At 40.3% G+C, this 27,451-nt stretch overlaps 1 protein-coding gene across 6 annotated transcripts in view; it reads left to right on the top strand.

The window, feature by feature from the left end:
• The window catches only part of LOC132231321 (protein argonaute-4), a 33,413-nt gene extending 5,962 nt beyond the window's left edge, over positions 1–27,451 (top strand). The window contains exons 2-19 of one of the 6 annotated variants that reach the window (XM_059690212.1): positions 176–341; positions 2,184–2,304; positions 3,706–3,887; positions 4,056–4,192; positions 4,290–4,424; positions 5,313–5,400; positions 8,433–8,580; positions 8,816–8,935; positions 9,064–9,192; positions 9,436–9,569; positions 10,758–10,942; positions 12,001–12,160; positions 13,200–13,515; positions 13,658–13,792; positions 20,787–20,888; positions 21,146–21,345; positions 21,883–22,081; positions 23,581–27,451. In XM_059690212.1, the coding sequence (XP_059546195.1) occupies positions 176–341; positions 2,184–2,304; positions 3,706–3,887; positions 4,056–4,192; positions 4,290–4,424; positions 5,313–5,400; positions 8,433–8,580; positions 8,816–8,935; positions 9,064–9,192; positions 9,436–9,569; positions 10,758–10,942; positions 12,001–12,160; positions 13,200–13,515; positions 13,658–13,792; positions 20,787–20,888; positions 21,146–21,345; positions 21,883–22,081; positions 23,581–23,640 (2,717 nt within the window). In that variant the 3' untranslated portion in view covers positions 23,641–27,451. The remainder of the gene's footprint in view (positions 1–175; positions 342–2,183; positions 2,305–3,705; positions 3,888–4,055; positions 4,193–4,289; positions 4,425–5,312; positions 5,401–8,432; positions 8,581–8,815; positions 8,936–9,063; positions 9,193–9,435; positions 9,570–10,757; positions 10,943–12,000; positions 12,161–13,199; positions 13,516–13,657; positions 13,793–20,786; positions 20,889–21,145; positions 21,346–21,882; positions 22,082–23,580) is intronic. The other 5 variants (XM_059690214.1, XM_059690213.1, XM_059690216.1 and 2 more) reach the window with 5 other exon arrangements.

The raw sequence follows: 27,451 nt of genomic DNA, 5'->3' as shown, positions 1-27,451 counted from the left end.
ATATTAGAAATCTAGAGAACCTTAGGTCAAAAGACACCAGAAACTCTTTACATTATATTATGTTTAGTGAGTAATAAGATCTCCTTAATCGTAGCTATAGTCATCATCATCATCATGAAGGGAACAGTATCCTTCAGGACCAAGTAGCACATTGAATGTCTTTCAATCTCTTCAGGGCCTCCAACCAGCCTGTTCCAGCCACCTCGTCGTCCTGGCCTTGGAACCGTTGGAAAACCAATTCGACTGTTAGCCAATCATTTTCAGGTTCAGATTCCTAAAATAGATGTGTATCACTATGATGTGGATATTAAACCAGAAAAACGGCCTCGTAGAGTCAACAGGTAAGGATTAGAAAGACTAGACTTCTATACCAATGCATATAATTTATTTATTATGTATCACGCTGTCCTCTAATTCTTTCAGCATGCAGGCTTTGTTTTTCTTTCAGTTCCTTTGCTATCTCATACTTTATCCTCCGCAGATTCTAGCAGAGTGCTGGATGCGTCATTGTTCAGTCAGTAAATACTTACTGAAGGAAGAAGAAAGGTCACTCTTTCATTGTCCAAGGGTAGCAGAAATTTATAAAAGTAGGTGAAGACATTAGTGTCTATGGGAAATAGAACTATCTGGAAGTTCAAATTTTATTATTAAGTGTTGGTAATGGACATGAGAAAAATATGTGTAAAGACAGATGGATCATCTTGGGAGTATTGAAAAAAGTAAGCTGAGAGAGTTCTGTTTAATTCCAGCATTACCCAAGAGGGGTCTGGATAAGGTGATTTAAGTATTGTGGTCTCTATGACAGGAATTTACCAAGTGTGAAGTCATAGTCCTTTAGCAGATATTCTTACAGGGTGCTGAGAACACCCACTTTTCTTTTCTTTGTTTCCATACTTTGATATTCAAACAGTAATTAATGTTAAGGTTCTTGCTTTTCTAAGGATGCTCTTGCTATCACTAACATTGGTAAGATGCAGCACCCAACTTCTCATTGATTCTAGCATTCCAAAGTCTTACAGGCTCTGTCTTAAACTGCATACTGCATTTATTTCAGGGCCTACATACAGTGTGGTCTGGCATATATGCATGAAAACTTAAGTAAAGCTATGCATGCTTGATTGAGAGAAAGGCTTTCATTCTAAAAGGAAAGAAAATACATTGGTAACCTATAGGAATGAGGATATTTCACAACATTCCCTTCTATACACTGCTTGAGAGCATTTTGGAATAAGACAAGACAGTCCGCAGAATTATAAATAGCCAGCATTAGTCAAAGGGGTTGACTTATTCCTTTGAGAATGATGCATCTTAGATTTACTGATCCTCAGGTTTCTGAATTTCTGCCCACTTTCTTTTCCAAAACCAGTATACTTGAATAAGGACGTATATTTGAAACAAACTTATCATCCTATATAATAAAAGGCTAATATGCAAATTGTCCCCTCGATCAGGAGTTTGACCAGGGGTTCAACTGGGAGTTTGACCAGGGTGTGGGGCTGGCCAACTGACCACGGCCCCGCCCCCTGGCTGGCCAGCCGATCCACCCAATTGGGGCAGGCAGGGCGAGCCAGCTGGACGCCACCCGTGCACAAACTCATATACCGGGCCTCTAGTTCAATTATGAACTTGTTATACTTAGATACCTCGGAGAGGTTATTCTTTCTTATAAGGTTATGTTTATCATAGGGGAGGAATTTGGAAAGCAGGAGTGTGAGAGGATGCCATAAATTTTATCTCTCTTTCCTTTTATTCCTCCCTTTTGTTATCTTGGAGTTGCTTGTGTTTCCTTGTTGCTGTTAACTATATACAATAGTTATATATATGTTTTATTGACTTCAGAGAGGAAAGGAGGAGAGAGAGATGGAAACATCAATGATGAAAGAGAATCATCGATCGGCTACCTCCTGCATACCCCACACTGGGGATTGAGCCTGCAACCCAGGCATGTGCCCCAACCTGGAATCTAGCTGTGACCTCCTGGTTCTTGGGTCGACACTCAACAACTGAGCCATGCCGGCTGGGCCTATTAGCTATTTTTTTAATTAGTTGAATCAATGGTCACTTGAATGCTTATGTTTTCCAAGGGCTTTTGAACCGAATTTAGATGATTAAGGTATGATGGTAGTTTCCTTACCATTCACCATTTTTCAAAGCTAACCTCCACTATCTCCATTACCATTAAGGGAGGTAGTAGATACAATGGTGCGGCACTTCAAGATGCAAATATTTGGTGATCGGCAGCCTGGCTATGATGGCAAAAGAAACATGTACACAGCACATCCACTGCCAATTGGACGGGATAGGGTAAGTGTTAACAGCAAGAAATATTTACTAAACTTAGGTCTAATGTAGTAGTAATTACATAAGACAAAAAATTATTCCTTTTCTAATAACAATTCAATGCTTAGTTGTTTCTCATAGTGATGATAGGTCTTTCTGTCCATATTGTCTTATCCCTTAGTTAATCAATAATTGAATCAGATGAGCATTAGAATTTAAGTTGATTACACCATCTTTACACACATTCCAGACTTCTCACATTGTTGAGGTGCTACCTGAATCTGAACAATGGAGTTTTTATAAATTATAGCATATTGTACAGCACCCACTTATGAAATTATTCATAATACCATGTAACTTTTCAAAACATTTATTTTTAAAATTAGAAAAGCAATATGCAACTATATACTCATTATTTTTTTAAACATATTTTATTGATTTTTTTACAGAGAGGAAGAGAGGGATAGAGAGTTAGAAACATCGATCAGCTGCCTTTTGCACACCTCCCACTGGGATGTGCCCACAACCAAGGTACATGCCCTTGGCTGGAATCGAACCTGGGACCTTTCAGTCTGCAGGCCGACGCTCTATCCACTGAGCCAAACCAGTTAGGGCTATATACTCATTATAAACTTATTTAGACAACCTAGAAATGCTATGGTTTCCTGACCACCTGTCCTCAATCCCATTTTCCTTTTCAGAGGAAACTAATACTTTGGTATGTATCCTTTCAGATGTTTTTATGTGCACTAGCTATTTATGCATTTATTTATGTACTTTCTTATTTATTTGCATTTTGTTCTGATATATTTTTTTCATTTAACAATAGGTCTAGGAAATCTTTCCATTTCTGTACATTTAAATCTACCTTACTATTTTTTTATTAAAAATGTTTTATTTTGGTGAAGTGTACATAATATAAAATTTACTATTTAACCATTTTTACATGTACAATTCTATGGCATTAAGTATATTCACATTGTTGTGCAATTATGACCACTATCCATCTCTAGAATTTTTTCATCATCTCAAACTGAAACTCTGTACCCATTAAACAATAACTCCCCATTTCCTCCTCCTCCAGTCCCTGGTAACCACTATTTTACTTCCTGTCTCTATGAATTTGACTATTCTAGGTGCACTTCATCTAAGTGGAACCACACAGTATTTGTCATTTTGTGTCTGGCTTATTTCATTCAGCATAATGTTTTTGCAGGTCAGACTTTTTGTAGCATCTACCTTATTTCTAAACTATTGCATCATATTTGGTATTAAAATATTCCCCTGGTGATGGACATGTAGGTTGTTTCCAATGTTTTGCAATTACAGAAGTGTAAAATGTCTTTATGCATATACTATATTGAATACTTCTGGGATCTTTCTCTCAGCCTTTGTAAATATGCACGTACATGTATTTTTCCTTAGGTTGATATGGAAGTGACCCTTCCAGGTGAGGGTAAAGACCAAACCTTTAAAGTGTCTGTTCAGTGGGTGTCCGTTGTGAGCCTTCAGATGCTTTTAGAAGCTTTAGCTGGGCACTTGAATGAAGTCCCAGATGACTCAGTACAAGCACTTGATGTTATTACAAGACACCTCCCCTCCATGAGGTTAGTAACTTAGTTTGAATTCTTTGCCACAGATATCAGACCTTTTTCTGATAATCTGCATTAGAGCTATTGAACGTTTTCTGTATAAGTCATAGTTTAAACTTGGTTTCAGTTTACAAAGACTTTTCAAGTTCTTATTGTGAAACATGCAAACTCTTCTTTCTTCAGGTACACTCCAGTGGGCCGTTCCTTTTTCTCACCTCCGGAAGGTTACTACCACCCTCTGGGAGGGGGCAGGGAGGTTTGGTTTGGCTTTCATCAGTCTGTGAGACCTGCCATGTGGAATATGATGCTCAATATTGATGGTAGGATGGAACTGTCTTTACCCTTTAGTCTTTTGGCTGGTTTTCTTAATCCTGTCCCTTTCCCTGAAGCTAAGTATCCTTTATCTCTGTTTGTTAGTATCTGCAACTGCTTTCTACCGGGCTCAGCCTATCATTGAGTTCATGTGTGAGGTATTGGACATTCAGAATATCAACGAACAGACCAAACCTCTAACAGACTCCCAGCGTGTCAAGTTTACCAAAGAAATCAGAGGTAGGTATTTGCACTAGCATAGTCTTGGAGCGGCCGTTCAGCCTGGTACAAGGAGCATGGTCTTGGAGTCAGACTCACCTGGGCTTCCATCCCATCCCAGATAGTTCTATCTCTGGGACCTTGGGCAAGTTACTTAACCACTGTGAGCCTTAGATTAATCATCTCTAAGGTAATGTAACTTGTAAGATGATTGTGAGAATTAAGTGCAAATAGATGTATAAGCTTCTGGCACAATACCTGGCACATATCAGACATTTACTAACTGTTACCCTTACTCACTTAAAAACTTTCGTTTTGCTGAAACTGGTTTGGCTCAGTGGATAGAGCGTTGGCTTGCGGACTGAAGGGTCCCAGGTTCGATTCTGGTCAAGGGCATGTACCTTGGTTGCGGGCATATCCCCAGTGGGAGATATGCAGAAGGCAACTGATCGATGTTTCTCTCTCATCGATGTTTCTAACTCTCTATCTCTCTCCCTTCCTCTCTGTAAAAAATCAATAAAATATATTTAAAAATAAATAAAAACTTTCATTTTAATAAACTAACACAAGTTTATTTATTTTCCTTTTGAAATTTCTTTTCTTCTTTCTTTATTATTAGCTATCTTCTCTCACTAGAATATAAGCTTCACTAACACCAGGACATAGTTGATGCTTAGTAATTATGTATTGAAGTAATAAATTACAGTGGCTACAAATCTTAAGTCATCTGGGTTCTAATATTTTCTGCTTACCTGAGGCTTTTTGCCTATACATGATGAAAGTGTTCTCACATCCTTGCAAAGTATGTCCTGTACAATGGCATGCCTTTCTGAACACATTTGAATCTGTTTTTATCACTGTGATCTATCTTATTAATACTGATGTTTTAACTTTTTTTTTCAACTTCAGGTCTTAAAGTTGAGGTGACTCACTGTGGACAGATGAAGCGAAAATATCGAGTTTGTAATGTAACCAGACGGCCAGCCAGTCATCAAACGTATGTTAATATATATAATGATAACATTACATTTTTGGTAACAGAGGAATCTACTATAATCATTTGAGGAAATGGCATCTCATATTGTGATTTTTCAAAATCACCAAGATCTTCATCTTTAAACACCAAAGGTTTAAAAAATGTTTTTAAATTTTTTGATATATATTTGCTGCCTTTAATTTGTTTCACCTTTAAACAGCATAGATCAACTTTTACATAATGATGCAGAATATCATCATTATAAGCATCATTTATTATACTGTTGTAATTCTCAATGCATGGCCCAAAGGTTCTTTTAAGGCCCTAAATCATAGCTGAAACTTGTTTTCGGTTTATGAAGTTGTGTGGGTTTTTCTCCCTCCTTTTGTACCTAGCTGTCACTTCCTCCAGCTGTCAGTGTCTGTGGCACGCCTGCAGCGCACACTCATTTTCACTTTCCCAATCTTATTTTTCTAACCATTCCATTTCTAACTCATTGCAAACTATGCCTTATGAGAAAACATATATCACAGTGCTTTTTATATCACCATATACGTAAGTTTTATTCTTGTAATCTCTATCACTAAACTCATATCTGACATAAACATAAATGTTGTCTCTTCTAAATAAACAATATGGACCTAAATATATAAACTTAAAAATAAATAGATAAACTTTACATTATTTTGGTCACTCAGAAGCCTTTTAAATTTTTAAAAAATTTTTTGCTTATATTCTACTCTGACTTTGTTTTAGATCCATGGTTCTTGATTTGTAAACTTTAGTGCACATCAAAACCACCTGAAGGCCTTTGGTCTAAAGTTTTTGGGTGACCTCTGATAAAGGGGGTATATTCATTCAGTCTGATTTGAATAACTTCTTCAGTATGAACTAATGTACATGTTACATGAATTTCTTAAGAGTTGTAAAGTGGCATTTCATGTATTCTTCATATTATATCATTGGCCTCATTCTCAAAAAAGTTATCAAAATCTTATGAAATTACTATTGAGAATTTTAGCATGTGTTTCAAGAGGAACTGTGTATTTTTCATTGTTTAATTACTTTATGTAACCCTGTGAGAATAATTATACTTATAGACCTATATAATTTTTGCATTAAAATTAAAAGCACATTGATTTATTTTTTAAACTTTTTTTCAAGGGAATAAACTTTCAATTTTGTTTATATTATTACTTGGACTTTAGAATCTGCAAAAGGCCACCAGTTTTTAGTACAACATATTCTTACAATATAGACGGTGAGCCTTTAACAGTAATTAAAATGTAGTCATTGTAGCAAGTAATGTTTTCCTTCTCCATGTTGCAATATCAAATAAGATTTACTTCTAAACTATTTCAAACATGGCTTTATTTTCCATAAGTGCACTGATTTTAATCCGGAAATATAAACATCCTTGGATCTCCCTGGGGCTTAACAAGTAATGTCCTCCTTTGACATAGATGCCTAATTGCCCTGAGTGATCAGGGAGATGATATAAACTGAAGTTGTGAATTCAGACCAGGAGAGTTACATGAGTTTTACATAGATCAGGGGTGGGGAACATCCAGCCTGCGGGCCATAAAAGGCCTGAGAAATCACTTGGTCTGACCCTGCCAAGGCATTAAGGGTGAGTTAAATGTTTGACCAAGCATAGCAGCCTAGTTTTTAAGTTGATAATTTTGTATGGCCTGTGAATGACGTTATAAATATCCAAATGGCCTTTGGCAGAAAAAGGTTCCCCACCCCTGATATATGATCCTCACTGCATTGTTACTTTGTGGGGCTGTAACAATTAAGAAAGCAAGATTAAAGTTAATATTGTGCCAAGTGCCCTTGCCAATGTGACTCTGTTAGTTGAGTGTCATCCGTGCACCAAAAGATCATTGGTTCGATTCCCAGTCAAGGCACATACCCAGGCTGGGAGTTCAATGTTTCTCTCTCACACACTCTCCCTCTGCCTTCTTCTCTAAATCAATAAAAACATATTTTTAAAAAATACTATGCCAAGTATTTGAGATAATTTTCCTACTAGAAGAGCCAAATACAGAGTCTATTAAACCATGCTCCCTAGTTTATTTATTTATTTGTTTTATTGATTTCAGAGAGGAAGGGGGAGAGAGAGAGAGGGAGAGAGAGAGAGAAACATAAATGATGAGAAAGAACCATTGATCGGCTGCCTCCTGCACGTCCCCCACTGGGGATTGAGCTTATAACCTGGCATGTGTCCTGACCAGGAATGGAGCCATGACCTCCTGGTTCATAGGTCGATGCTCAACCACTGAGCCACACTGGCTGGGCCATTCTCCCCAGTTTATACCAAATATCCTAGCTTAGTCTCAGTTTCATGTTTGGTTCTTGTTGCCTCCAAATCCACATACATTTGTCCTGTTTTGGGGATCTGAAAATGTGGGCCCAATAACTATGCTACCCTCCTTTTACAAAAACATTCTGAGCAAACAAAATTCCTGTCTACAAGAAGCCACCACCAGATTGTATCTGTAGGTGTTAACTGACCTCCGGGGAGTCTGTGTAATTTCTGATTCTGCAGCTTCTTCTTGATTTAAGTTATTTTAAAACTTTAATTAAATTACTTTCTCATTTTAGCTTTAAGAAAACGTGGAAAATTCCAACATAATCACAGTTGTGTTTGATACTAAAATGACTTTGGTGAAAATAATTCAAATAAAGATTGACCTTTGGCCGAAACCGGTTTGGCTCAGTGGATGGAACGTCGGCCTGCGGACTGAAGGGTCCCAGGTTCGATTCCGGTCAAGGGCATGTACCTGGGTTGCGGGCATATCACCAGTGGGAGATGTGCAGGAGGCAGCTGATCGATGTTTCTCTCTCATCGATGTTTCTGACTCTCTATCTCTCTCCCTTCCTCTCTGTGAAAAATCAATAAAATATATTAAAAAAAAAAAAAAAAAAAAAAAGATTGACCTTTGTTTTTAAGTGACTGATCAAGGTAGAAAATACTAGTAGATTTTTGTTTGTTTGCTTGTTTCAGAAAAAAGCACTTGAAATTTCTAAAAAGACGTTGTCTCTTGTAGTTTTCCTTTACAGCTAGAAAATGGTCAAGCCATGGAATGTACTGTAGCTCAATATTTTAAGCAAAAGTATAGTCTGCAGCTGAAATATCCCCATCTTCCCTGTCTCCAAGTAGGACAAGAACAAAAGCATACATACTTGCCACTTGAGGTAAGCTAAATTTTCTTTTGCCAATCTGCCAATTTCTTGAATGAGTTAAAAAAATAAAAATAAAAAAAGTCATGTCTGAATGAGCAGTAGAATTTAGTATTCATGTCTGAGATATTTTGGGCTGATTAACAGAATTTTCATTTTGGGGGAAAATGGAAGATGTAACATAGTTTGGCAAAGGCTTAAGATATAGAAGCCCATTACACAAACGAAATTTCTCTTTGCCTCTTGGCAGGTCTGTAATATAGTGGCAGGACAGCGATGTATAAAGAAACTCACAGACAATCAGACTTCCACGATGATCAAAGCCACAGCAAGATCTGCTCCTGACAGACAAGAAGAAATCAGTAGACTGGTCAGTAAGGCATGGTCTTTAAGATAAGCTAGCTTTAACATGAAAAACAAAACAAAACAGTAGAAAAGCTCCTGATGGGACACAGTTACTCTTTGGTTTTTATATATGCAGGCTTTCCTGTTCTTTAGGTGAAGAGTAACAGCATGGTGGGTGGACCTGATCCATACCTTAAAGAATTTGGTATTGTTGTCCACAATGAAATGACAGAGCTCACAGGCAGGGTACTTCCAGCACCAATGCTACAGTATGGAGGCCGGGTAAGCTTTTTATTTTATTCAGCAAGCTTCTTCCAATAACCAGTCAAAAAGAGAATAATTGAGGACTTTTTCTACAAGCCACAGTGAATTTACCCATAGTTTTGCTTATGATTGCTCTTTGTCTTTTGGCTAATACCAAATAGAGTTCTGTTTATCCCCTCATCAATATTCAAATGGCCTTAGATTGTAATGTCTTTTCTCTTTTCTTTTGTTTCTTTTTTTTGTTTTGTTTTGTTTTTAAAGAATAAAACAGTAGCCACACCCAACCAGGGTGTCTGGGACATGCGAGGAAAGCAGTTTTATGCTGGCATTGAAATTAAAGTTTGGGCAGTTGCTTGTTTTGCGCCTCAGAAACAATGTAGGGAAGATTTACTAAAGTGAGTATCTTCATATTTTCAGCTTAGTAATACCCCTTCCAGATATGAAAACACCATCTTTCTGTGAATGTGCTGTGTGCACTGGCACTAAATCCCTGCCTCCTATAGTGGCACCATCTGGCTATAGGAAAAACACCTTGTATTATAGTAAATTGCCAATTTGGGAATTGCATTAAGAATCTGACTCAGCTTCCTTACATTTAGAGCAGAAATTTGTGACTAACCTTTTAAAATTAAGATCTAGCATTTAGTTTACAGCAAAGCATACAAATCTGAAGCAGTGCCAGTTGGCAGTTTCTTGGGTTCTTAGTGAAGCTTCCTTTGGTATTAATTGTATCTTTTCAGCTAAGATAAAAATGAGTTCATTTTGAATCATTCTGAGTTACTAGCAAGCATGTTTTATTGAAGGGTCACTGACTAAGATCGCTGGTTCATGTCATACACATGCAGGTATCGATATAAAGGAAGTTAGAGAGAAGGGTGGAAAACTCAAGGCAGGAAAAGGGAACTGGGATGAAGAAAAGGAATCCTACAGAACATTGGCAAATATTGCACAAAAGAAATTATTCTGAAAACCTTATACATAGATTGAAGTAATTTCTTAAGTCTAAAGTTTAAAATTTCTTGAGTTTTTCTTTTCTGAAGTGATGATTTCTTTTGATATTGTATTGATTCAATCTGTTACTAGTTTGAATGTAGTCCTAAATGCATTGCTTGTGTAACAGCGTGTATCTGTGTTCTGAATGGAATACAAACTTACAAAAGCTTACTCAACTATTCTCTTAGCAGGTTTACCAAAATACACATTACCTGAAATTTTGGCTTTGCTTTTCTTCAGTCCAAAATTACTGACTGGAATGTTTAAAAGTTTTTAAAAATCTTTGGGCAGGAATGTTATTCTAGTCCCTGGGGCCTAACTGAGGCATAATTATTTATAAATTCAAAATGATAACCTGATAACTTCATAATACAGATTCTTCTGCATTGCAAAATGATAATCTGATAGGTTAACAATACAACTGCCAGTCTATTTTTTACAACCAGCTAAAGATTTTTGTTGTTGTTTATTTGTTTAAATCTCATTTTGGCTAAGAATTTGGAGAACTGAAAGAAGTATTATAGAGGGAAATAGATGTTAAGAATGTACTCTGAAATGAAAGCACTGTGCCACTGGTTCTGTTTTAACAGGAGTTTCACTGACCAGCTCCGTAAAATCTCTAAGGATGCAGGAATGCCCATCCAGGGCCAGCCATGTTTCTGCAAGTATGCACAAGGTGCAGACAGCGTGGAGCCTATGTTTAAACACCTGAAAATGACATATGTGGGCCTACAGCTAATAGTGGTGATCTTGCCTGGGAAGACACCAGTATATGGTATGGACCCCTTTAATGCTGAATGAAGGATGATTTCAATAGTAGGTGTAACAGTCAGGATAAGCTAGATTATGCTTCAGTCACAAACAACCCTGGACTCTCAGGGTCTCCAAGCAGCAAAGGTTTGCTTTTTGCTGCTGCTAAGTGATCATTGAGGGTAGATTGCAGCCGCGGCTCCATATCATCATATCATTTTCACGGTGGAACCCAGGTCGGCAGAGCAGTCACTGTTTGGAATGTTGCTGGCTCCATGGCAGAGAGAAAAGAGAGGTCTAGAGGGTTCTTAACATCTGCAACTTCTTGGCCACAACCAGCTGTATTGGCCCACCCAACCTGTGTGAGGCAAATGGGCATGCGGCCAGGAAATGCAGTGGCTGGGGCATGCAGTGAAATTCTATGCTAGCCCCAAAGCAGGAAGAACTGGAATGTTGGTTAAAAACACTTAGGAATATAAGAGTGGGAAAGAGGAGATTTTTAGTTTGTATCTATTATAAGAAGAATGATAATAAATTTCCTTTGGCTACTATCTAAGTAAAGGATTTGGGAACTATAGACCAGCTGTCTGAACTTTATAAAATATCTTCAACCCTCCCTGTATTTGCTTCTTTTGTTACCTTCAGTGTATCTCTAATGTTTAGAGAGAAAAAAAGGGAAGGGGGTATGGAGGAGAAAACAATTCAAAGGGCTGGTGTGTGTATAGTGAGAGGGAGGAACTAGGGAGATTGATTCCTTTGCCAGGTTAGTCCTGTGGGAAAAGGAACCTCACAGGACTGGGTGAGTGGTGGCAGGCAGCCTCCTAGAATAAAGAAAGTAGGCTAGTTTAAAAGCCTTTGGGAGTGAAGAAAAGGGGTGGGGAATGGCCTATCCAAACTGAAAAGAAATATTGCCCTGGGGGTTTAGCAAATGAAAACAACACACATGAAAAGTATCTAGCACAGTGTACAGTGTTTAGTAGGCACCCTCTAAATGTCAGGGTGTGGATTTCCCCCCTTTACTCTTAGTAATTGACAGGATATTTAAACATTTTAAAAAATCAATTAATTAACTTATTTTTGTAGCGGAGGTGAAACGTGTTGGAGATACCCTCCTGGGCATGGCCACGCAGTGTGTCCAGGTAAAAAATGTAGTGAAGACCTCACCCCAGACCCTTTCCAACCTTTGCCTGAAGATAAATGCAAAGCTTGGAGGAATTAACAACGTGCTTGTACCTCATCAAAGGTAAGATTCTGAACTTTGCTTTTTCCCACTTTTTAAAATTAAGATCTAGCATTTCGTTTACAGCAAAGCATACAAATCTCAAATATGCATCTCGATTGCTTTTTCTTTTTATAATTTTTTTAAATTAATTAATTTATTTATTTTAGAGAGAGAAAAAAGGGGAAAAAGAAAGAAAGGAGACATTGATTTGTTGTTCCACTTATTTATGCACTCATTGGTTAATTCTTTTCTTTCTTTTTTTGTTTTGTTAATCCTTACCTGAGAATATTTTTCCCATTGATTATTAGAGAGAAGTGGAAGGTGTGAGGGAGGGAGGGGAAGAGAGGAGAAAAAGAGAAGCATTGATGTGAGAAAGACACATTGATTGGTTGCCTTCTGCAGGGATTGAACCTGCAACCCAGGTACATGCCTTTGCCAGAGAATCCAACCTATTAGTCTTCCATCTACAGGCCGATACTCCACCACTGAGCCACGCCAGCCAGGGCATGAGTCCTCTTTTAATTCTTTCCTTCCTACTGTGACAGAAGAACCATGTTAATGTCTGCAGTCAATTCAGATTCACTGTACTGGGTGGCACTGATACTCAGTGGGCCTTAGAGTTCTCTTCCAATGGGCATAAATCTTTATTCTCTCTTATTAGAATACTAGAGGCCCGGTACACGAAATTCATGCACTCGGGAAGGGGGGGGGGTCCCCTCAGCCCAGCCTGCACCCTCTCGGGAAGCGGGCCTAAGCCATCAGTCAGACATCCTTAGTGCTGCCTCAGAGGCGCTTGCCAGCCGTGAGCCCAGCTCAGGACTTCTGGGTGAGCAGCGCTCCCCCTGTGGGAGCGCACTGACCACCAGGGGGCAGCTCCTGGGTTTAGCGGCTGCCCCCTGCTGGTCAGTGCGTATCATAGCAACCGGTTGTTCCGCTGTTTGGTCGATTTGCATATTACCCTTTATTAGATAGGATATCTGTGATTGTATTGATGAGCTTGCTAAACCCAAACATTTTCACCTGTATATCTGAGTGGCAATGTGTCTTTAAATCTGAGCAGGCCATCAGTGTTCCAGCAGCCTGTCATCTTCCTGGGAGCAGATGTCACCCACCCCCCTGCAGGGGACGGGAAGAAGCCTTCCATTGCTGCTGTCGTTGGCAGTATGGATGGCCACCCCAGCCGGTACTGTGCCACTGTTCGGGTGCAGACCTCCCGCCAGGAGGTCTCCCAGGAGCTCCTCTATAGTCAGGAGGTGATCCAGGACCTCACTAACATGGTTCGAGAGCTGCTGATCCAGTTCTACAAGTCCACACGCTTCAAACCTACACGGATCATCTATTACCGTGGAGGGGTATCCGAGGGACAAATGAAGCAGGTACTCTCATTATCCCATACTTGCCCTTTGGGGCTTGTGGGTGTAGGACCGAGCCTCCTTTCATCTGCCACTGTGAGTAAATCAGATCTGAAAGATACTAGGTGAGTTCTCAATTCAGTGTCATTCCATTTGTAACTCCCAGGTAGCTTGGCCAGAACTAATAGCAATTCGAAAGGCATGTATTAGCTTGGAAGAAGATTACCGGCCAGGAATAACCTACATTGTGGTACAGAAAAGACATCACACACGACTCTTCTGTGCGGATAAAGCAGAAAGGGTAAGAAAACATAGGATAAACTTCATTATCTGATACAAGTAGATGTGTTTTTTGAGTGGACATCTAGACAATTTTTTTTCTAAATAATAATTTAATAAATATACTAATTACAGTTCATCTTAGATGACCAATTCTGAATGGTACAGGTTTCAAGACTGAATATTTTTCTTGTTTGTAGAGTTTTTAGAGGGGAGGTCAGAAACATGCAGATTCCCCTAGGGCAGTGATGGCGAACCTATGACACGCGTGTCAGAGGTGACACGCGAACTCATTTTTTTGGTTGATTTTTCTTTGTTAAATGGCATTTAAATATATAAAATAAATACCCAAAATATAAATATTTGTTTTACTATGGTTGAAAATATCAAAAAATATCTATATGTGACATGGCACCAGAGTTAAATTAGGATTTTTCAAAATGCTGACACGCTGAGCTCAAAAGGTTCACCATCACTGCACTAGGGTGATACAGGCAACCTTCAAAGGGCAGGTTGATCCATCTGGACTTGATTGCCATTTGCTACCTATTGCTGCCAGTGCTTGAGGCATGGTCCCAGGGTACAAAGAAGAATTTCTCTTCTAAATAATTTTATATCATTGTAGGGGATTCTTAGGGTACAAACTTTGAACATTTATGATGTCACACTTACTAACCATGGGCAGGTTACTTAACTTCTCTAAGCCATAATGTTCTCAAATGTAAAATCTATTAAGAACAATGCCTGGCCCAGCCAGCATGACTCAGTGGTTGAGCATTGGCCTATGAACCAGGAGGTCACGGTTCGATTCCCGGTCAGGGCATATGCCCGGATTGTGGGTTCGATCCCCAGTGTGGGACATTCAGGAGGCAGCTGATCAATAATTCTCTCTCATCATTAGTGTATCTATCTATCTCTCCCTCTCCCTTCCTCTCTAAAATCAATAAAAATATATTTAAGAAGAAGAACAATACCTGTATCACAGGGTTGTTGTAATGATTAAATTAATACATGATGTTAATCTGTGGTACAGTGCCCAGCACTTGATAAAAGGCATTTTGTGTAATGTATCTATTTATAACCTTATTGTTATGTGTAAGCCAGGTAAGCACATGATATTGGAGACTTTGTTTCTGCAATATTTTTATGACATTACTTCATCTTTTCCAGGTCCTCCCTGATCCAACCCCAGGGAGACCCGTTCTCTCTGTTGCCTAATTATGTCATCCTGTGGGTCACTCCCACTGTTTTCTAGTATGCCCTTAGTTTTTGCCTTTAATCCAAGGCTGTTTGTGCTTTCTAAATCATTAGAGAACTACGGTTTTCTCCTTGGGGCTCCACTGCCCAAACCCTGACTCGGCCGTACTTCTAGACTCTGCTAATACAAATTCCCTGAACGCTTGCCCAAGCTCTGGACACATCCTGCCAGCTCCTCCTTAACTGCATTATCACCTTTTCATCCCTCTGTCAACTTGCTATCCATGTAGGTTTTGGACTTGGATTATCTTTCTGAAACCCCAAGCTATCTGACAGGTTTGCTCTTTATCCAGTGTCACTCCTAACCTTTCAAGATTGACAATCCCAGTCCTAGGTCTACTTGGCACCCCCAACCTTATCAACATCTTCACTCCTCTGAACATGCCTCTCGCTAATCCCCAACTCTGAACCAGTCCACTTGCCCATTTTCTTTGCTTCTACTCTTAGGCTGATGGAGATTGCTGAAGAAAAGAATCAATTGTTTAATAATGATCTGTATTACACAAATTCATAATAGCACATCTTAGCCAGGCCTTTGAGGCTGCAATTTTTTCAATTATTTTATTCCCCATTGTATCTGTTCCAAACTTTTGGACTCTGCTCAGCTCCCCTACCTTTTATTGCCAACAGTTTATATTGCCCACAATAGAACAATCTTGTATTTCCCTCAGAAAATAAAAATCTAGAAGGCATGCATTTTCTTGGCGTTCCTTCCTCTACTTTCAAATTTAGTTAAATTTTCTGTTTCTTATCTCCTTCCTCACATCTCAGAGGTAATCTCTCCACCTAAGCTCTTTTACCCTGTTTATGCTTTTGTTCCTAATCCTTCTGCTCTCTCCAGCCTCACTTTATTAATCACCCTTTATTTTTTTCAAAAGTTTTAATCTTTCCCATTAGTTTACTTCCTTCTCCTCACCCTCTAAACTTTCTCAGCTTTTCCTTAGTCACCCAAAGAAACTTCTCTCTGCTTCTCCCTCAGTCCACCTGCCACCTTATCTTTCCTTCGTTTCATGACCAAACTTTTTGGAGAAAATGATTTGACTTTCTATCTGTACTTCCTCGCGTCATTCTTCAGTTCCCTGCAGCTTGGCTTCAGCTTCAGTGACTCCACTGAGGTTGCTCTCTTCATGACTTGCTCATTTTAAATTCAGTGATATCCTGTCAGGTTCCCACACTGACCTCTTTGCAGCATTGACAATGATTGCCTTCTTTGGCCAGGTTCACTGTCCATCTCTAATCAGGCTTTCTTTGACTTTTCTTCCTCCTCTGTCCATCAAGTGCTGATGTTTCCTGGCATTTCACACTTCTCCTTCTTCTCAGTTTCAACTCTCTGTAGTCTCACTCACTTCTCTGGATTCACTTATTTGCTTATTGTTTCCTGAATCTGTATTTCCAGCCCCAAACTTTTCTATGGAGCTCCCAGCTGGCACCTCCAATGATCTACCAGACGGATTTGTTTAGATGCCCTATAGGCATTGTGTCAGTCAAGATAGGCTAGACCATGCAAAAAACTCCAAAATCATGATGGCTTACAAAGATTGATTTCTTGCTCATATTACACATTCACTGTGATTCTGTAGCAGCTGTGACCCCATTGTCCTCCCTGCAGAACCTAGGCTGACAGAGAAACATCTGTCTGGAACATTGCCAGTCATTGTAGCAGAAGCCGGAGGGGGGGGGGGGGGTGGCGGTGGGGGAGATACATGACAAGCCATATGCTGGCTCTTTTTTTTCTTTTTTTTCATCCCCCCATTAACCCCCAACCTCCCTCCCCCCACCCCGCCCCACACACTCATGCTCCCATCCCCCTGTTGTCCATGCATATGCTGGCTCTTAAAGAGTCTGCCCAAAAGTAACACATTTCAGGCCACATTTTACTCTGCCAAAGCCAGTTATGTGGCCGCTCCTGGGTTAGTTGGGTGGGGAAGTATAATCCTTCCCTAGGGAGGGGCACAGGAAGATTTGGCACCAGTGATACAATCTGCCACAGGCATTTCTAACAAAACACGTCTAAACCTTTTACTTACTGTTTTATCCTCATCCAAAACTTGTGCCACCCCCAATTTTTTTCTCTTGTGTTACTTGGCATAACTGTATATTAAGTCAGCCAAGCTAGAAATTTCAGAATTGTCTTTAAACTCATCTCCTCCTTTCCTGTCCCCCCATATCCAGTTAGTCAAATAGTCCTCTGTTCTGCCCTGAAGTCTCTCATCCCAGTTCTTTCTCTCGTGTGTTCTTTCTACCCTGGGCAGACCTCTTCTGTATTGCAGGAGACTCCTAGTGGTTTCCCTGCCTCCATTCCTCCACAAATGCATCTTCCAGCTTCTCTCAGGTCTAGGTTTTAAGATACAAATCTTATCCTGCCACTCCACTGCTCAAAACTCTTCCGACCCACTGCCTACCAAATGTTCTCCTGTGCTGTTCAGTTAGCCAAAACATAACGTTTTAGTCTCATCTTTCATCATGCCCTTATACACCTTCCATTTCCCTTATACATAGTGCATTTTTTTAAAATATATTTTTATTGATTTTTTACAGAGAGGAAGGGAGAGAGATAGAGAGTTAGAAACATCAATGAGAGAGAAACATCAATCAGCTGCCTCTTGCACATCTCCTACTGGGGATGTGCCCGCAACCCAGGTACATGCCCTTGACCGGAATCGAACCTGGGACCTTTCAGTCTGCAGGCCGACGCTCTATCCACTGAGCCAAACCGGTTTCGGCACATAGTGCATTTTTAGCCCTGACATGACCACATCCATCCAACAGCATCCCCCCCACCCCCTTTTTGTCTATTAAAAAACTAGTGATCCAGTGCATGAATTCATGGACATTGAAAGGAAATTAATTAGAAGGCAGGACTGGGTGAGATGGGCCAGACATGCCCTGGAGCCAACCTCCCGCGGTCCCTCCCCTTCATCTGCAGAGTGAGCAGGGTTCCTCCAGCCAGTGGGGTCCCTCGGCCTGGCCTGTGGGGATCGGGCCGTAACGGCTCTCCAACACCCCACATGGGGTCCCGAAGTGTGAGAGGGCATTCAGCAAAGTTGCTGTCGTACAGGGTGTGGAACGCAATTGCAAGTGTGCAGTAAACCAGATTCGGGGCCAACAGTGCCCCAGCAACAACATAACCCACAGCCGAAGGTGGAGTCGTGTGGCCCCTAAAGGAATCTGGCTTCCTCCTCTCTGGTTTTAGGGTGCGTCACCTGAGAACTGCTGCTGCCAAGTCACTGCAGCTTGGCAGCTCCTGCGTTGAGCGTCTGCCCCCTGGTGGTCAGTGCATGTCATAGAGACTGGTCAGATGGTCAGACACTTAGCATATTAGCCTTTTATGTATATAGATTAAGGTATGATATAGAAACAGTAAAATTTGCCCTTTTTAATATACTGTTCTGCAAGTTTTGACAAATGCATGTAGTTGTATAACCATCACCTCAATAAAGATACTAGTATAGAACAGTCACACACACAAAAGTCTCGCATGTCCTTTCATAGTTAACCCTTTCCCTTGCCTACAGTCCCTGGCAACCACTGATATGTCCCTATAATTTTGGGGTTTCTTTTACAGAATGTCATATAAATGGATTCCCATAGCTTTTGAGCTGGACTTCTTTTACTTAACCTAATGCACTTGAGATCCACCCAAGTTTTCGTGTGTATCAGTAGTTTGTTCCTTTCTATTGCTGAGTAGTATTTCATGATATGGATGAGCCACAGTTTGTTTATCCATTCCTGTATTGAGGGGATATTTGGAGAGTTTCCTGTTTTCATCCCAGGCCCCCTTTCAGCTGCTGCTTATCCTGTAAGGCATGAGTCAACTATTTCCTCCCACCAGCTGTTCCCAGGGCCTTCCATAATGCCCTTTTCACATTGCTTTGCAGTTCATTGTATATAGTTTCCATGAAGGGCAGGAAGCCATGTTCATTAGTTCTCTCTGTGCCTGCCTTTCCTCCCAAACATTTGCTGCAGAGCCTTGCACATGGGTGCTCAAGCAGTAACTGTTGAAATGAACATGCCTGGATCCCCTTTTCCCCAGGGCACCACTTCTTTAGGCTCTCATCTCTGGAGTCCAAGAGATTTTTTTAAAAATAGATTCTATGGTCCAATAAGTTTGGGAAATGCCATATACTCCATCTCCCTCTTTAAGATTATACCTTATTAAATAAAGGTTCTGAGAGGTCACGCAGTGGAAAAACCATTTAAATTTTGTTTAACTCCGTATTTCGCAAATTTGTTTGATCATAACACACCCAAATGCATTCTGCAGAACTAATATCCCTAAAGATTATACTTTGGTAAACAGTGCTAGAACTATTTTAACTAAGTTGCATTTCCTCTTGTTCAGTTAAGACCTGAGTTCACATCTGAATTTGATGGAATGAGACTTTTCTATACTCATAGATGTATTTGTATGCATTGGTGTATGATCCTCAGCTGAAGATAACCACAGGGAGAATGGAGCCAAATAAACTCCCATCAAATTTGTGCCTAGCTGGCAAATTAAATTACTCACATGGAACCCTGCTGTACAGCAGAAGAGAATGAAAATTGTCAAAATAGCAAGATTTAATTTCTTTCCTTGTAAATGCATTTCTAAAGTTCTCCCTCTGCTTTTCTAGAAGTTTGATCCTAGAGTTGTGGCCATTGAAGAACTTTGGAATTTTTAAAGTGTAAGATATTATTGTTGGATTTTGTAGCTGATTAGATTGAGGCCCAACAATACGCCTTGTTCAAGGTATGGAGTTGCAACGCTAGGCCTGGATCTGAACCTCTGGCTTCCTGATCCCATTTCAGTGGACTCTTCCTGATAGGCATCTGCCAGTGTCTTCTTTTATTGATCCCCTAAAAGTGTTAGTTTTATTGAGCCAGTTCAAAGATTTCTTCATCTTGCCATAGCCAGTTTGGCTCAGTGGATAGAACATCGGCCTGTGGACTGAAGGTACCCGGGTTCAATTCTGGTCAAGGGCATGTACCTCCATAGCAGGCTCAATCCTGGCCCTGGTTGGGGTGTGTGTGGGAGGCAATCAATCGATGTCTCTTTCTCACATTGATGTTTCTCTCTCTGTCTCTCCTCCTCCCTTTCACTCTCTCTAAAAATCAATGGAAAAAATATTCTTGGGTGAGGATTAACAACAACAAATTGCTTCATCTTAACTTTTACTGCAAGTTGTGGATTTTTTTAAAATTCCAAATAAGGAATAAAAGTGATTTTTCTCAGGAATCTTACCCATCTTTTTTTCTTGTCGTCCGTGAACATACCAATGTGTCATCTGTTAATAGGGGACAATCATTTAGCCCAAAGCCACTAATAAAATAATTACTTGTCTGGATTCCCCCAATGCAGTGGTTCTCAACCTTCTGGCCCTTTAAATACAGTTCCTCATGTTGTGACCCAACCATATAATTATTTTCGTTGCTACTTCATAACTGTAATGTTGCTACTTTTATGCATTGTAATGTAAATATCTGATATGCAGGATGGTCTTAGGTGACCCCTGTGAAAGGATCGTTCGACCGCCAAAGGGGCCGCAACCCACAGGTTGAGAACCACTGTCCTAGAGAAACCATGGAGTATATTTGTTTGAGAAAATACTTGTGGATGAAACGGTTGGGCTAAGGGAAAGTTATAGAAAGTTCAACATCTTGAATTAAACTGGTTTGCAAGAGCAGCTTATAACTTGTTGCCAATTAACGTAAAAGACAAAAATGGCCTGAGCTCAGGTTGGCCTATTGGTGACTAATTACACTTTTTTTTTTTGTAGGTGGGTAAAAGTGGCAATGTACCAGCCGGCACTACCGTGGATAGCACCATCACACATCCATCCGAGTTTGACTTTTACCTCTGTAGTCATGCAGGAATTCAGGTAATTGGAAGCTGGTCCAGATCTTTCACTTGATAGGGAGATGTTTGCGAACTCAGCAACTAGCTTGAGTAGACTTGTTATTATACACTGTGTATAACTTTGTTAATGCTTGTATCCTAGAACTGTTATCTTTTGGTCTAGGTATCTGCTTGTAGGTGTGCTACAAGGAGAATACTCCTGAGTTTAAGGAGTAGATTTCAGTTCTCCTCTCAAGTAGTCAATCCAGAAATTTATTCATCATAAAACTCTCTCTCCAGGGAACCAGTCGTCCTTCACATTACCAGGTCTTGTGGGATGACAACTGTTTCACTGCGGATGAGCTCCAGCTACTGACTTACCAGCTATGCCACACCTATGTGCGGTGCACACGCTCCGTCTCTATTCCAGCCCCTGCATATTATGCCCGGCTTGTAGCATTCAGAGCAAGGTATCATCTGGTGGATAAAGATCATGACAGGCAAGTTTCTCAGGCACAGGAAAATCTCTTTCTGTCTATGTTAGCAGCATGTTTTAAAAAAAAAAAAAATGAGCTGTGCCCTAGCCGGTTGGTTCAATGGATAGAGCGTCGGCCCGTGGACTGAAGGGCCCTGAGACCAATTCTGGTCAAGGGCAAGTACCTTGCTTGCAGGCTCAATCCCCGGCCCTGGTCGTGGCACCTTCGGGAGGCAACCAATCAATGTATTTCTCTCACTTTGTCTCTCCCCCTTCTTTCCTCTCTCTCTAAAAAACAATTAATGGAAAAATATCCTCTGGTGAGGATTAACAAAAAGAAAAGTTTTTAAATGAGCTGCTGCAGAAAAATTTTTGGAGGAGTTAGTCTTCCTTTTAAGGTTTAAATAACAAGCAGTGAATAAAATTGCGTGTGCCTTTGAGAGTTTATAATGTGACTTTGGTCCAAGAAGTGCTCAGGCTGTTTATACTTACTTGTATGGTGTGTCTAACGTCTGCCCAAGGAAAAGAATCTAATTTGAAGTTCCCTGTGGTTTTCCTAGAGAGCCAAATGCATTTCAGTTCTGCTCAGGTCCTGGGCAGCCTCAGACGGTGGCCAGCACAGTATCCTGGCTCCAATCAGAAGAGTCATGGGCCTGTGGATTCCACTTCATACAAGGGAAAGACTTAATAGTCCACTTTGCTTTCGTAGTTCACTGGAAGAACGCATTGGAGTGAACCTGGGGTTGTTTGTGGGAGGGGAGGTATATCATATCATTCTCACCCCCAAATAGGGATCTCAAGAGAATCAGACATTTTGACCTATTACTGAGCTACTATTAAATAGCTAAACAAGCTCCCTGCAGTAATTTTCTTTTTCCAAATGACCATCTGTGAAGTGTAGCAGTTTCTGGGCTCTTCCCCAAGTCTGATTCAGCTGCTAAATAGTACACATTCCACTGTAAATCTATTTCTGTAAGGGTTGAAAATATACTATTATAGAAAATGCCAAGCTATGACTTTGTACCTTCCATTCTGTGATATACATTCATTCATTCAACACATTCATGTGTGCCCAGCACTGTGCTAAGTACTAAAAATGCTGAGATGAGAAAGACGTGTGTCCTGGGATTTTATGTTTCATTATGGGAGATAATACAGGTAAACACAGAACTGACAATTCACCCAAAGCAGTACAGGCAAACATGCAGTGGGACATCAGAGGAAAAGCTGTTGGAGAAGATTTCATAGCTGGATGGGTAGGATTTGGCTCTATAAAGAAGAGGAAAGGATTTTCCAGGCAGAGGGAACAATGGGCACAAAGAAGAGAGCAAGTGACATGTTTGGACAATAGCAAGTTTTCTTTGGCTGGAACATATGAAAGGGGAGCAGCAGGCACGAAGCTGGAAAAGTACATTAGAGCAAGATTGTCTTTGTTAAATGTAAAAAGCTATTCCGGGGATAACTAGACAGTAATTAACAATTAACTGGGTGTGAGTAGGTGAGGAAAGTCAGAAGAGGGGTGGTGATTTACAGTTGACCAAGCCATTGATGGCACATGGTAGTATAAGAGGTTTGTTCAGAAGTTGTTACTGTTATCCTAAAAGACCAAAGTTCCAAAGAGCTGCTACCTGTGCAAGGTCATTTAGCTAGCGAGGGGGAAGACAAGAAGAGACTGGCGTCATAATAACATTTGCTGAATATCTACTATGTGCCAGGCACGACAGATTCGGAGGTGAGGAAGACAGACAAAGTAGCTGCTTTCTTGGAGTTTATGTCCCAGAGGGAAAAGAAATAATTATCCAATTGCTAATTTAATTTTAACTGTGTTTCTTTCAAATGAAAGAAAGTAGAGGGTTCTGTGGAACTATGTTCTAGGTGGCTCTGAGCTGAACATTGGAGTCGATGTCTTTTGGGAAAATGACATTTGACTAAAGCCTAACGGCAAGTAGGCATTGACCAGACATAATGGCCCAGAGAAGTCCTTATGGAGACACCATTAAGGATTTGAGTCTTTGCAGACATTATTTAATTGTTACAATAAATGAGTTGTATTGCATGTTTCAGTTAAGCGAACTGATGTGTAGGGGGAGATTACCAACTATTTAAGGAACCACAGCTCGGGCCTCAGATCTTGAATCTAATACTGTGAACAAGTGAAGTTTGAAACATGGTCGCAGTATTAGATTTGAAACATGTGACGTTTGACAGGGTCCTTTGTTACACCTGTTTTTTTTGTTTGTTTGCTTTATTCTCTTTACAGTGCAGAAGGCAGTCATGTGTCAGGACAGAGCAACGGCCGAGATCCTCAAGCCTTGGCTAAAGCTGTGCAAATCCACCATGATACCCAGCACACAATGTATTTTGCCTGAGAGAGTCTCAGAAGAACTCAACCAATTTGGCACCCCATGCAGCCTCAAAATGTTTCACACGCCTACCAGCATACTCGAGAGAGCCAAGTTGACTTCAGTTTGTCTTCTACCAGCAGCTCAGAATAGTTGCACCGAATAAATACTTCGCAGCACTGTCTGATGCATCAACAAAATTGAGCCATTTTTTAAAAAGTAATAGATACTCATAGATTGTCTTTTCTGATGCACTGGACTGCATTTTTACCTCAACATGCAAAGGCTGATCAGCCTGAACTTTCTAAAGGACTTTACGAGAAGGGTTTCTACGGAATATTTTGTTAGCTGTGGTGCTCACCGCATCCCTCTAGTCTTGTAAGAGAAGATTGTTCCTTTCTTCTGTGTTCATCGAGTGGGATGTATGCATCAGTGGGAGAGAAAAACCAGTCTACTTCAGTTTAGCATAACTATGTAATTGTGTGGGTCCATAGACTTTTTAACGGAGATTTCCGATTTCACCACTGTAAATGCCTTTAACGAGCAGTGATTTTTTTTTTAAGTTTTAAGAGTTTTATTAGTTTCACTACTTTATCTTACTGATCTATACAGACTTGTGCTGATGTAAGTACAGGCTGCTGCCAGGCAATTGCACTATATTTGGCTTCAGTTTCAAATAGGCAGTTCTCTTATCTGGGTGACTCTTGTGAATGTGTAACACAAGCAGATGTAATGCATGTCACAGGAACAGATAACACTGCCAGAGTAAAAAGTACCCATGTTCCCCCCCCCCTTTGGAAAAAAAATTAGGTTTTAGTATTTTTCAAACTTTGCAAAAGTGCCCATTTTATGCTGCTGTCTGGTTTGTCAGATCTAAATGATTTTTAAACTTTTCTCACAAAAAGTTAACTTTGGCAATAAACATTTTTTAAGGTCCTTCACTTCCCCCATCCCCACTGACTGACTTTTTCTAGATGAAATTTTGGTATGATTTTACCAGCTATTTCTTATAGATCATAATCTGGCAATTCCTGAAATCATTCAGAAAATACAGATATTTCCATGCCTTTTTAAAGAATTATTTTTTATCTCTTTTATATCATAGTTGGTGTCCTGTCACTTTGTTTTAAAATAAGCTAGAACCAGGATGCTTCCTTACTGGATGGGCTTTGCCGATCGTTAAGGTACACTGAGTAATGCTGCAACTTGCAAAAATGTACTAACATTTTAAAATTTTTTCCTGGGAATCAAGGTTACTTACACAGTTACTTGCAGTGCAAATTTTGTGCTGATCTTTTGACCTGAAATGTACTTGGTGAAGGTTTCCTTCCTTTGAGTCAAGTAAAACTGCATACAAAGATTTTTCTTAATAGATTCTGGATTCCATTCACAGGGAGACAGGATTCTTTTCTTGTTCAAAGGAGGTTGATCTAAAGCAAGCATCAGTTACAAAGTAGGGGAAAATGTATTTTGTATTTAGTGTAGATAATACTTTGTGAATGGACAACAGTTACATAGAGTCTTGGTAGTTCCAGCCAGTGTTGCCCAGCCCAGATTTCACTGACTTGTAATTCTCTATCCTGGAACCTCAGGAGTGAGAGCTGGAAAAGGGGGTAAAAGGCCCAGAGCCACACTCCACATGGATGAGGAAGGTGCTGGGGGAAGAGGTAGATACAATGTGGTAAAATGAATTTGCCACTTCAGTCTGGAAACACTGGATCTGATAGTGAAGGGTGTTTGCTTGAACTCATTAGCCGGTCCAAATCTTTTAAACTAGCCTTCTCAAAATCCCAGCAATATAAAGCCCTGTTTTTCTTCAGTCTTTTAAACAAGCTTGTAAATACTTGGAAGTTTACATTTCTATGTGCGGTCGGTCGATCAAGTGGCACTGTTTGCTGGAACTGGCCTCTGAGACTTTTATAATGTATATTAAGTCCTGTAGCTCATTAAGATGGGTGTAGACATCTTTATTCTCTGCATACAGTGAGATGAAAGCAAACTCTGTAATTGAGGCACAACATAGTGACAAGATGGGAGATGCTAATTTCTTAAGATTTTTCTTTTTTTGCAAATACCTCACTTGGATGCTACAAATCAGGACATGTTGGTGAGGGACTGGCTACTGCTTTTATCCACACTTGATCAGGGAGAGCACAGAATATACCCTTCAGCATGGCCACCCGGGACCCAAGAGAAGGGAAACCAAACTTTTTAGGAGGAGGACTCGCTGGAATCCAGGATGTAAAGAACTCTTGGTGGCTGGCTGGCTGGCCAGCAGGCACCACACCTGCACTTGAGTGCCTCGGGCATGCTTGTTAACGCACAGAAGAAGTGTCATTCTCACCATCTCCTGGCATGAATGGAACAGGGGGCAAGGCAGAGTGCCTGGAAGCCCTGATTCACTTGCCTGCAGTTGGGCTATATACGCTCAACCTTGAACTCTGCAGTTTGTACGACCTCAGTCAGTCCTAACACACTGGGGCAAATGAGTGTGGTGGTGGAGGAAAAGCCGGGAGGCCTATTTTTATAGGAAACCAGTACCTTTAATGGTGCAATACTGTCATTTTGGATGAAAGGAAAGAAATATGGAAGAACTGGGATTATTGGGGGCGGGGGGGGGGGGCGGCGGGGGAGAAACTTGCTGAGGGTTGAATCTTTAAGAAGCAATCACTGCAGAATCAGAGTTGCAGCAATACTATATTGCAAGCAAGTCTGAATGCATAGTTTTAATTAGGCTTGACAATTTGAATTTGTAACCCTCTGGACTGACTGAATTGTTATGCATGTGTCAATCAATGGGAGGTGTGCATTCTCTAGAAGTAGGGTGCTTAGTGTTTTTTTTTTCAAATGCAGCCTGTTTAGGCCCTGTCCTGTAGTGTGAAAGATTTAAATGTAGCAATGCTAAAGAGTAACAATTTGGGGACAAGGTGTGGGGGACATTAAGAGTGGTGAAGATCCAAATGCTGAACCAGTTATGTTTTGTTGCTGTTAGTTGTTGAACCCTGAGCGATTTATAAAGAGAACTAGCTGGCTTAATGCAGCTAGTTCTAGGCAGGCAGAACATATTCATTTTTACTGTAAATTCTATTTGCTGCTTCCAAAGGTGATGATTTACAAGCAGACATATACTATATGGTCTGTATTTTAGGATCTGGTGCCCAGCCTATATCAAAGCTTAGCTACCTGGCTCAGCTACCTACCCTTCCTGTGGGAACCGGTAATCCACTGTTTAACAAGGTTCGCCCTCCCCACCCTCCCCTAGCGACCCTTTGTGGATGTGCTGTAAGATTTTCTTGCTCAATAGCAAGGTGGTAAGTCCGCTTTCATTTTAAGAAAGTGGAGACTGAGGGCATTGTATCAATATGGCTTCAACTCCAAGAATTTTTCCTGGTAAAATTAAAGGGAAGATGTTGTTATTGATGAACCATTTCCTTATCCCTTGCTATTGACATATACAAGCTCTTTCTATGTCTAGTGGCTGAAAATGTTTGCATTTGTTCATTTGACTAATGGTGTAATTTTTGTTTCTATACTGTTAAGCCTGTAATGTTTTAAAATGTATTTTATTAAATTTGGACTGGATGTATGTCTCTAGCAATCCGAGGTACTTTCTAAACTATTAAGGTAGGGGTAATGGCCCCATGATGGTTATTTAAAACAAAATTTTTTTTTGGCTTGCAGGGATATTTTGTGTGTATGTGTCCAAAAAAGAATAAATTGGCATTCTTGTGCCAAAAGTTGTTTTTCTTGTTAATTGTCTAATACATATGGCGTGTACTGTTACGACAA

Source organism: Myotis daubentonii, chromosome 3, assembly GCF_963259705.1.
Source record: "Myotis daubentonii chromosome 3, mMyoDau2.1, whole genome shotgun sequence".
Lineage (NCBI taxonomy): Eukaryota > Metazoa > Chordata > Mammalia > Chiroptera > Vespertilionidae > Myotis > Myotis daubentonii.
Note: the sequence above shows the minus strand (reverse complement) of the source record. Positions and strands in the feature narration are given on the sequence as shown.